Raw genomic sequence first — 12,081 nt, 5'->3', positions numbered from 1 at the left:
TGGAGAACTGATTTCTGGGGTTTTAGAATGAAAGCAGAAAGTTCAGGAAGGTAACTATAGCAGGTCATGACCACATATATTTTGAAAGTACAGGTGACATTTGCTGATGGACTGATTGTGAAAGGGGAAAGCAGGGTCACGGATTACGAAAACTAAAACTGGTCTGAGAGGTAGAAAAAAAACTACTGTTCCCGTCATGTGAAGTTTGAGGAACCTATTACATATCCTAGTAAATGTAAGTTTGGAGCTTAATGGACTAGTCATGGAGAGATAAGCAAGGGATTAAACGTCATTTTAAAACTCATGACACTGGTTGAGATCATCGAGCAACAGACTGTTACTAAAGAATAGAAGTCATAGGATTGAATCTTGAAACCATCACACATTTATGAAGGGAAAAAAGATGACAGTTAAGAAGACAGAAGGAATAGAGAGAAAAGGAAAACCAGAATGCAATGTTTCAGAAGCCAAAAGAAGAGCGTGCCAAGGAGGAAGCAGTCATTTGCACCCAATTTTGTTGAGAACAATTAAGATGAGAACAGAAGGGATGCCTGGGTGCCTCAGTCAGTTAAGTGGCTGCTTTCGGCTCAGGTTATGATCTCAGGGGTTCTGGGATCAAGTCCTACACCGGGCTCCCTGCTCAGTAGGGAGTCTGCCTTTCCCTCTGACTACTGCTCCCCCTGCTTGTGTGCTCGCTCTCTGACAAATAAATAAAATCTTAAAAAAAAAAAAAAAGAAAAAGAAAAAGATGAGAACAGAAAGTGACCAGTTGATTCAGTGCCTTGGAGATCACTGGTGACCTTGACAAAGCTGCTTCTATAGAATGGTGATGTTAAATATTGAAAAAGATAGGCAGAGAAAAGAATGAGATGTGAGAAAAAAGACAAAATGATTACATACAATTTTGTGAATAGCTTTGCTGTCAAGAAAAGCAGAATTATAGAACAGTACCTCGAGAAGGACATGGGTTCAAGGGAGGATTTTTTTTTGAAAAAGCTGAGATATAGTACAACATACTTGTGCTCTTTATCTAGTAGAAAGGGGGAAAACAGATGATATAAGAGAGGGGTTAAAGCTGCAAATTCCTGAGAAGGAACAGTATCCAGAATACCAGTAGAGAAGATTTCTTAGAACAGAATACTTCATCCATTTTAACAGAAAGGCAGGCAGAAAGTGTGAAAAGAGATGTGGATGCTAGTTAACTAAGACTAGGAGAAAACAGAAATTCCAATTAGATAGCTTCTTTATCCTAAGTACATAGTATTGCTGGAGTGCAACCAAGGAGTAAATAGTTTCTCCCATACTCATTTTTTTTTTTAAAGGTTTTTTTTTTTTTTTTTTTTAAGATTTTTATTTATTCTTCAGAGAGAGAGGGAGAGAGAGCGAGCACAGGCAGACAGAATGGCAGGCAGAGGCTGAGGGAGAAGCAGGCTCCCTGCTGAGCAAGGAGCCCGATGTGGGACTCGATCCCAGGACGCTGGGATCATGACCTGAGCTGAAGGCAGCTGCTTAACCAACTGAGCCACCCAGGCGTCCCTCTCCCATACTCTTGATTGTAGGTATAGGGAGATTTCCAACAAACGAACTAAATGTTAGAGCAATTTTAGAAAGATCAACTAAATCTACACATTTCATTACAGCCTAAAGGGTGAGTATCCCACAATAAAATGTGTTGCCATATAACTATATCTAATGTCTCACTTCATGTTCTCAGCACCATCCAGAACACAATTAAATATCATTTATAACAAATGCCACAGAATTGACAAATCTAATGACATTTTTAAATTTATTTTTTTAATAAGATTTTATTTATTTGACAGAGAGCTAGAACACGAGAGAGGAGGGGCAGGGGGTGGTGCAGTAGAGGGATAGGGAGAAGCAGACTCCCTGTGCAGGGCTCCATCCCAGGATCCTGAGATTGTGACCTGAGCCGAAGGCATACACTTAACCAAATGAGTCACTCAGGAGCCTCTCTAATGACATTTTAAAAAGAAAAATTTCGTACCTGAGATTTTTCTAGGAGATCAACCAAAATAGGAGGTAATTCTTCTGCATCCAAGTATTCAAGCAATTCTCCTTCTTCGTAAGGCAGTCGAATGGTCTCAGAATCTTAATATTAAAATATAAAGTTTCTGAAAAATGTTCAGGCTCACTGCAAAACTTAGGTATATAATTTAAATGAGTTTCCAAAAAAAAAAAAAAAAGAATAAATCCCAAAGGCTTTCCTAAAGTCCTTCTTTATTTAAGTCTTATAAATCAATCACTTCACTTACTACTAAAAGACTTGGTAAATTGTATATAATTTTAGGCCAGAAAGGAGAAAACTCCCCAACACACCGCAAAAACAATCTGCCTAATGACACAATGCAAACCATAGCCAGCAATACAATAATCAGAATGTGAGAAAATTCCCACACTGGTAACTGAAAGTCCCTTGAAGACTACTTATCTCTAATCTGAAAATCAGCATGATAACTTGGTACCTCATATGAAAAATGGTCACTTATATACAGAACAAAATTCTGTAACATTTTATAATTATCAACAAAAGAAAAAAAAAATCCTTAACTGGATGATTTCCTTGTAGAACCCATATCATCATCACTGTATCAAATTTCTAGATGTCTCTTTAGTGAAATCTAATAGTGCTTATATTTCAAAACTCTATTTTCAGGATATAAATAGAAATAAATGTTACTAAATAAGAAAATTATTCAAAAGGCAGAGAGTCTGTTTTATTTTAAAGGTTTCAGACTCAGTATTCTCAAAATACAGAAGAAAAACATAAACACCTTACGCTACCTTAAAATGTAAATAGCAAAAAAAAGAAAACTGTGACAATTATATAAAGGTTAGGTCTTACATAACTTAACTTCAAAGACCTATCTCAATTAGAATTCTTATTCATGAAGGCAATCATATTACACATACTTTTTAACAAAACATTGTAAAAAGGAAAATTTGGGCTCATGCCTTCTTTTATCAAGTCATCACTGATCTGAGGGACAGACCACTTAACAGATTAAAAAACTACTACCAAAAGAGCACATCCCGCCTTGCAGAGGGATTTTTGTGGGTGCAGCTCTCCGAAGGTTCTTACCTGATCCATTTTTGCCCCTGAGCATCAGAGAGTATCCCTCATTTCCTGGGTATAGGTTGACCACTAAACAGGACAATGTCTCTTGCATAACAAGCTTCTCTAACAAATTCACATTTCTTCTTAATTTCTGCTTTAAAAAGAGGCAGAGCTCATGAAAATAATCTGGCATAACCTTAGTGAAAATACTCTGATTTTTTTTTAAGCTTTTATTTATTTGACAGAGAGAGATCACAAGTTGGCAGAGAGGCAGGAAGAGAGAGAGAGAGAGAGAGAAGTGGGGAAGCAGGCTTCCCGCTTAGCAGAGAGCCCGATGTGGGGCTTGATCCTAGGACCCTGAGATCATGACCTGAGCCGAAGGCAGAGGCTTAACCCACTGAGCCACCCAGGTGCCCCCAAAATACTATGATTCATTCAGACTTGAATGAAACTTTCAGTGTTCCTTCCACATTATGATCCTGAATATAGGGGAAGATTCACAAACAATACAGTCATCAAATACAAGACACAACTATGTAAATTCAATTTTGGTCTCCTACTATGTTTTACACAAATTTCTGGCATAAATTAGATATAAACAAATTCAAAAACTCTACTTAGTTGTAATGTTAGGCTCAAAGATACCTAGCTGGTAAGAAATGAGGAATTAAGCAATTTCCTATAAATTCAATATAAGAGCTCTTTAGAAACTTTCTTTTTAAAGATTTTATTTATATATTTGAGAAAGGGTATGAGGAAGAAGGCATCAGCAGGGGGAAGAGCAGAGAAAGAAGGAGAAGCAGCCTCCCCTCTGAGCCAGGTGCCTGAGAGGCTCAGTCCCAGGACTCTGGAATCATGTCCTAAGCCAAAGGCAGATGCTTAACTAACTGAGCCACCCAGACACCCTAGAAACTATTCTGTGGAGGGAAAAAAAAAAAAAAAAAAAAAGTCATTAGGAAATATAGTACACATACCTAAAAATCCATTACTTTATTTTACTTTTTAAATTTTTATTTATTTATTTGACAGACAGAGATCACAAGTAGGCAGAGAGGCAGGCAGAGAGAGAGGAAGGGAAGCAGGCTCCCTGCTGAACAGACAGCCTGATACGGGGACTTGATCCCAGGACCCTGAGATCATAACCTGAGTTGAAGGCAGAGGCTTTAACTCACTGAGTTACGCAGGTGCCCCCAAATCCATTATTTTAGAAAGGAGTATGTTTTAAAATGAAGCCCACATATATAGATATTAGAATTCATTTAATCTAATTTTATTTACAAAAAAACCAAGTTAATAGAATAGTTCTACAGGATCTCAAAAAACAAACCCAAGTATTTTGTGTTAAACATGTATATCTGCAGTTATATGCAAGGACAAATGATAAATTGATTTACTCTAACTGTGGAATAAAAACCCTCAGCATCTTGAGAATTTGAAAAAAAATGAACAAATCAACAGTTGAACTATTTAATGAAGAATCAGTAGAGGGGCACACCTACGTGGTGCAGTTGGTTAAGCATCTGACTCAGTTTTGGCTCAGGTCACGATCTCAGGGTTTTGAGATCGAGCCCCATATCAGGCTCCACACTCAGTGCAGAGTCTGCTTCAGAGTCTTTCTCCCTCTTCCTTTACACTTTCCCACTGCATGCTCTCTTTCTCCCACCAGGGGGGGAAAAAAAGATTAGTAGAGAGAGACTAAATTTTTTTTTTTTAAAGATTTTATTTATTTATCAGAGAGAGAGGGTAAGAGAGCAAGCATAGGCAGACAGAATGGCAGGCAGAGGCAGGGGGAGAAGCAGGCTCCCCGCGGAGCAAGGAGCCCGATGCGGGACTCGATCCCAGGACGCCGGGATCATGACCTGAGCCGAAGGCAGGCGCCCAACCAACTGAGCCACCCAGGCGTCCCGAGACTAAATTTTAAAGTAGTTTCAAGGGTAGAGAAAACCTTCGAATTTGACATAAGACAGATAAATTCGAACAGTATTGAGTATCTCTTCAAGACAAGTTGGTTTCTACTTCTGGTGTGAGCAAAAAATCAGAGGTCAGAAAATTTCTTTCTTAAAGGGCTAGATAGTATTTTAGGCTTGTAGGCTATGTATGGTCTGTGTTGCAAATACTTAACTCTGCTGTTATACCTTGAACTCAGCCACAGACAAGACATAAATGAATGGCTGCAGCTGGATTCCAACAAAACATCATTTACAAAAACATGCAGTGGGCTAGATTCATCTGGCAGATAATGGTTGCCAACCCCAATTTAGAATCTTTATTTATGTATCCTATCTTAGTTCTGTCCCTGAGGTGATGGATATATTTGCTATATTTATTGACTGTGGCCATAGTTTAATGGATGTACATTATGTCAAAACTTACAAAATATATACCTTAAACATGCACAATTTATTGTACATCATTTATATCTCAACAAACTTATTTAGAAACATACCATAAGATTTATTCAATACTTATTGTTTTCCCTATGTTAAGATCTTAAAGGCTAGATACTATTAGCATTCCACTAATTTTTTGCCTAACAGGTAAGAGAGAGAGCATAAGGGGCAGAGGGAGAATCTTAAGCAGGCTCTATGCCCGGCTCGAACTCACAACTGAGATCCCCTGAGTGGAAACCAAGAGTCCAAAGCTTATGACTGAGCCACCCAAGCACCCCAAATGGTATTCACTATTAGCATATGTGCTGCCACAGTGAGCACAATGGTATTCATCTTTAAAGAAGCTCATAGAGCTTTTTAAGGCTCTTATAACCCAACAATCCAAAAGTTTGTTACATTTTTATTGCCCATATTTTTATACTAAATAAAAATGAGTTAACATGGCTCTGAACTAATTTTTGTGGCCAAATTAATCTTTTATTATCACACCTGAATTTCCTACACATCCTTACAATAGCTTTAACTTTCCAATACAAATGACCATGAGGAAATAGTGACCTTTTTCCTCCTGTCTTTGGTCTACAAATCACTTTTCAAGGGGTAAAGAAGCAAAAGATAGTATTTATGATGACTTCTTTGGGTACTCAAGGAAATATTTTCTGTTATTCAGCAAACACTGTTCACCTCTCTTACTTAAGCAGGTGAACTCTACCCAGTGCCAGATTAGCCAAGGTTATGAGTCAACTGCAGAATTGGCTAGTCTGGCTGGAAAAGATGTTAGTTAACTGACAAAAATATAAATCATTACTGCTTCAAATTTAACTGCTTCGAATGTCCCTCTTCCTCTACATTTCAAAAGCAATAATAACATAAAAAAATTACACTTACCTTAACCTCAGGCTCTTTTTCACATTCTTCAATATATAAGTCATAAAGTTTTTGAAATACAGATTTTCTAAAATTTAATGAAACAAAATAATGTGACTATAATATTATAATTATCATGAAGTGAATGCTACTCTGAAATTTTCCCTAACTTTTTCCTCAATTTCCCCCACACTGTGGGTGAAGTGGGGTTGAATACAATAGTTAATATCAACTTTAAAGTACCTCTAACATTTCTAGTACAGTGCTAGAAGGAATGCAATAAATGGTAGCAATCATTATTTCCAATAATCAAAGATATCAATCAATTAAATATGCATACCTTCCACTAGACAGGTATTTCCTTTTGGGAGGTCTCTGTCGGGCACTTTCAATGACATACTAAAAAAGAAAAGTTTATGAAAACAAGCTTGCCTTTTGCTTAGTGCACAAACAGCTCTATTTTATGAATACTTAAAACACGTGTTAAGATCAAAAAGACTAGTCACTCAAGTCCCGATCCATATTAAATTATAGTTTGTAGGAAAAACTACTTAACTTCTAAATTTATATTATAAACAAGTGAAATTTAAACTGCACTAAAATTTAGCACAATATTTCACTATGATATAAGCAAAATCATATAGTTTCAGAAGTGAGAATTATCCTCAAAATGTTTTATTGTTGTTCAGAATATGCACAGCATACCCAACTGCAAGAACTCGATATATTTTTGAACTATCTTCCCTTCTAACTGAGCAATTACACAACTTATCAAAACAGGAAAACATAATTTTAGAAATTCTTTGTTCAATAATTTTTATTCTACAACATTATCTAAGAATTTCAAATAAAAGATGAGCCAAACCTCATTCCAAAGCATTTTTATTTATGGCAAAATTATATGCATCCTTATCCTAAAATTACGTTAATATGCTTCTTTGAGAACCACATACAGAAATCTCTTAAAACTGAGTTTTGTTAATTAAGAGAACACTATTTCAATATGTAACTTAGTCACAACCTCACCTCAGCACGATCCAAAGCTAGTTCTAAAGCTTGTTGCTGTAAAAAGTAAACGGTGTTTTTGGTATTAGTTATTTTCACAAAAAATAATTTAACACTTCTAAGTTAAATGTTTATAAATGTTTTTTCTAAAATATGTCTAAGATATTTTCCTTTATTTTATATCCACCCACCCCACTATATGTTCAAGATATATTACAAAGAAAAATCATGTCAGTTTTGGGTACCTGATTATGACAATAAATTATATAAGAAATGCTAAAATTATTTTCTCTGGCTAGTGTTTATAGAGGCTGATACAGAGCCAAGAGTTAGATATAGAAACTACTGCCATTTTATAAACCTCAAGTTCAACATTCTAAGAGCACTCTTCAGGAAAACATAGCCATCAAGTATGCAATTAAAGTGAAGGAAAGATTAACTCTCCTAATCTGGTAGGGACCCTGGAAATTGGGGGTGTTGTTATATTGGTACCTAACACCAATTCAGAAAATCCTCATATCTTGGGGCACCTAGGTGGCTCAGTCATCAAGTGTCTGTCTTCAGCTCAGGTCATGATCCCAGGTCCTGGGATTGAGCCCCACAGCAGGCTCCCTGCTTGCAGAAGCCTGCTTCTCCCTCTACCACTCCCCACTCCCCCTGTTGGTGTTCCCTCTCTCGCTGTGCTGTCAAAGAAATAAAATCTTAAAAAAAAAAAAAAGATAATCTTGATATTTTAATGCAGAGAATCTATAATATAAGGTTCCTAGGTCAGTGCCCAGTAGAAATGCAATAAATGATAGCTATCATTACCATATTTCAATGACTTTAAGATACCACTAACTGTAAGTATGCATCAGTATCCTAGGTTATATTAAGAAACAACTGCAACCAATTGTAAGTGCAAGATGTCCTTAACTGCAGACTCAATTAATTCAGTAATATTAAAATGTAAAAAAAAAAAGCATCTAAAATTAATGTAATAATAGTTTTACTACTGCAGGTAGGGCTTGAGAATATATAATAGATTCCCACTCTTCATCCATTTTGAGACCCTTCTATCAAGACAAGAGAAAGAAAGTAAAGCTCTGTCTTCCTCACTTGTAAAACTGTCTTCTATAATGACATCTAAGAATAAGTACTAGGTTTTATTTTTTTATTTTTTGAAGATTTTATTTATTTGACAGAGAGAGATCACAAGTAGGCAGAGAAGCAGGCAGAGCGAGGCAGGGCGGGGTGGGGGGGCAGCTTGATGGGGGGCTTGACCCTGAGATCATGACCCCAGTGAAAGGCAGAGGCTTAACTTACTGAGTCACCCAGGCGCCCCAGGACTAGGTTTTAGAAAATCTTTTTTTTTTTTTTTTAAAGATTTTATTTATTTATTTGACAGAGAGAAATCACAAGTAGATGGAGAGGCAGGCAGAGAGAGAGAGAGAGAGGGAAGCAGGCTCCCTGCTGAGCAGAGAGCCCGATGTGGGACTCGATCCCAGGACTCTGAGATCATGACCTGAGCCGAAGGCAGCGGCTTAACCCACTGAGCCACCCAGGCGCCCAGGACTAGGTTTTATATAAGCACATTTAACACCAATGATATTTCTTTCTAATTTTGTGGTTTGGGTATTATACAGCGTTACAGTATTTTTCATTCACAATGATAATCATCTTTAATTTTTAATTCTGTTGAGAGGCAGAGAACTTTCATTTTTTACTAGTAAGGGTCTAAATTTTTCTGTTTTATTTTGTGGAGTCCAGTAATTCTACCTACTAAACTCCATGTGTTAAAAATTAGCACCCACCAAAATCGCAAGAAGGCAGGGTGGGGGAAAAATATTGCCAGACTTTGGAAACCATGGAAAGGTTTAAGTGACCCTGCCACCCTAGTTCTAGGGATGGAGAATTCATATGATGACAAAAACAGCTGGTTTTTTTAGACAGCAATTAAAAAAACAAAAAAACAAAAAACGACCCACTGACTTTACCAAACATCTAAAATGTAAAAGTGAAAGGGTGAAATATGCCATCATTTCAAAAAGTTCAGTTAAAATAAATTTATACCAATTTATGAAAATAATCTTACAAGCAGCAGATTCCTAATAAAATTGGTTTCCAGGATTCAAGATGAGACTCTTGAATATGAACCATTTTCCAGCACAAGACTGTAACTCTAGATATACCCTTTTAACAAATATATAAGGTTCTTTTCATTATTTTGGTCATAAAAATCTTCAAGTTTTTATAAAAAAATCATAATAAACATAATCAAACGTGTACTCTAAGACATTTGGTTGTCAGTCATCTCAAATAAATGCTGTATCTTCTGAAATCAAAACTTCAAAAGCTCTAGTGAGATGTAACTTTTTACGTTTATAAGCATCATTTATTCACAACCTCCTAACACTTGAGAGGGAAGTGATAGCTAATATGGATGCAAAATATAAGTCAAGATCATCAGTGTGACAGCTCTACTTTTCTCTAACAGAGCAGTGGTGGGTAGGCAAGATCAAAAGAGAGGATAAATGTTTTCAAAGATTTCTTCAGCACTAAAGATGTTTAGTTTTTCATTGTTAAATGCTGCTGCTTCTCTCAAACACAATTAAGTGACTTTTTTCCCTTTCTCTTTAAAATTTTTCATGGCAAAAGGTAAATGCCCAGTCCCAAATATGCTTAATGACTATAAGTCAGTGAACAGAAATGTGACATTAGAAGGCTAACATTGATGCTGCTTTAAACGTTATTTGTGGTAAGCAGGTTACATTTGTTTTTAAATTTAAAAAAAAAATCTAAATTAAAAGGAACTTTAAAATATAAGAAACCTGTGCCCACCCCCCCACCCGAAGTCATTCATATTTATACACATCCTCCTTGCCAGTGATTTGTGGCAGGAGAAGTAAACATTTTTTAATGCTTCACAAACATTAGGACAGACCCACTGTTTTTCTCAGTTAGACATAATTGTACAACTCAATTGAGAGATAAAAACCACATTCTCAACTGACAGAAAACAGTATTCTCCATGTGAAACTGTTTTTGTTGAACCCAAAGCTTAGGTTTTGCCAGTTTGGGTTTAAGCAACAAACAAAACCAAAAAATGACAGGCACATCCAAGTTCCAGCAAATTTTGATCTATTTCATTAAAAAAAATTTTTTTTAAAAAGACTTTATTTATTTGAGGGATAGAGAACACAAGTAGGCAGAGCAGCAAGCAGAGGGAGAGGGAGAAGCAGGCTCCATGCTGAGCAGGGAGCCCAATGTGGGACTCCATCCCAGGACTACGGGATCATGACCTGAGGTGAAGGCAGCTGCTTAACCGACTGAGCTACTCAGGTGTCCGAGTCCCCTATTTTCTAGAAAAGATTTTGCAGATGACTGCTAAATAATTTCCCAGGTAGTGTAACTTAGGCATACATAAGTATTTTTGTACCTGCAATACAGATATTTTTATAGAGATAAAGGAAGAGAACACTCTAAAAACAAGTAAGAACATAATGAGCTCTAGCTTACCATTGTGATGTAAAATGGGTCCAAAAAGAAGAGATAACTTATGTACACTGATGAAGAGGGTTGAAAACCATGTCTTTAATATCAATCTTACAGTGCTGAAAAAAACAACCACCCCCCCCACATTAACATAAAGCTATTAAGAGAAATCAGATGATTTTGTTACTAAGGAAAATTACTTGAGAAACAAATTTTTGAACACATTTTTGAATAATCAGCAACAATAAAAATCACGTATCATAGTCCTTCCATTTATTAAAAAGTACAGTCTGAATTTAAAGTACAGTTTTAACTAGATGGGGTAAATTAAATTTACAAATTAAATTTGCAAATTAAATCATTACTTGCTTTCTTCAGGATATTTAACATTGGAAGAGAAAAGAATAAATGTCTCCAAATTTCTCCTCCTCATCACCACTGCTGCTACTGTTATTGTTCCTATGGATTATTCTAACAATCTACCCACTGCCCTTTGTCACTGTACAGTTCACTTTACAAATCATACACTTCATCACACCTGCTGATAAAAGTCCTCTAAAGATTCCCCAAATATCCCAAGCTACATTTTGCAGATATAGCTCCAGTCCTTCTAACCTTTCCCCTCCTTCAAGCAAAATGGATACACTGCTGAAGAATCTCATTCCTCTAACACATGGGTTTCTCATCCTGGCTGCTCAACAGAATAACCTGGGGACCTTAAAAAGTAGTATACTCACGCCCTCCCTTTCAGTCATTCTGATTGACTGGTGTGGAGTAGGGCCTAGGGATCAGCATTTTTTTTTTTAAATCTCCAGGGGATGCAAAGGCTAATTTTACCTAATTCCCTCTAAGTTGTGTGTCTACATACCACTAAGCTATAAAAACCACATTCTCAACTGACAGAAAACAGTATTCTCCATGTGAAACTGTTTCTGTTGAACCCAAAGCTTAGGTTTTGCCAGTTTGGGTTTAAGCAACAAACAAAACCAAAAAATGACAGGCACCATCCAAGTTCCAGCAACAATAATTTAAAAAGGAAGACACTAATCCTACCTTCCAACAGCTCATGGATTTAGTAAGTTCAAGTTAGGGTGAAAATTTCTAACCACTGAATCTAAAGATGAAGATACACCAGGTACAGGCAAACTGTGATGATTTTAAAATTAGATCTCCTGTCACTGAACTGGGGGGAGGGGTAGGAAGAGGAAAGCGTCCCAACTTTAAATTTTTTAATACCATTAACTACGTTTACAATTTACAAACCAA

General features: G+C 36.5%; 1 protein-coding gene across 18 annotated transcripts in view; it reads right to left on the bottom strand.

Annotated features, from left to right (window-relative positions):
* Positions 1 to 12,081, bottom strand: part of SUPT20H (SPT20 homolog, SAGA complex component) — a 42,194-nt gene that overhangs the window by 28,951 nt on the left and 1,162 nt on the right. For 9 of the 18 annotated variants that reach the window (XM_059143691.1, XM_059143693.1, XM_059143689.1 and 6 more), the window contains exons 2-7: positions 10,840 to 10,934; positions 7,363 to 7,398; positions 6,677 to 6,735; positions 6,358 to 6,424; positions 3,104 to 3,233; positions 2,009 to 2,112 (exon numbers count right to left, since the gene is read on the bottom strand). In XM_059143691.1, the coding sequence (XP_058999674.1) occupies positions 2,009 to 2,112; positions 3,104 to 3,233; positions 6,358 to 6,424; positions 6,677 to 6,735; positions 7,363 to 7,398; positions 10,840 to 10,842 (399 nt within the window). In that variant the 5' untranslated portion in view covers positions 10,843 to 10,934. The remainder of the gene's footprint in view (positions 1 to 2,008; positions 2,113 to 3,103; positions 3,234 to 6,357; positions 6,425 to 6,676; positions 6,736 to 7,362; positions 7,399 to 10,839; positions 10,935 to 12,081) is intronic. The other 9 variants (XM_059143694.1, XM_059143705.1, XM_059143703.1 and 6 more) reach the window with 3 other exon arrangements.

The sequence above is a fragment of the Mustela lutreola genome, chromosome 13 (genome assembly GCF_030435805.1).
Source record: "Mustela lutreola isolate mMusLut2 chromosome 13, mMusLut2.pri, whole genome shotgun sequence".
NCBI classification, from domain to species: Eukaryota; Metazoa; Chordata; class Mammalia; order Carnivora; family Mustelidae; genus Mustela; species Mustela lutreola.
Note: the sequence above shows the minus strand (reverse complement) of the source record. Positions and strands in the feature narration are given on the sequence as shown.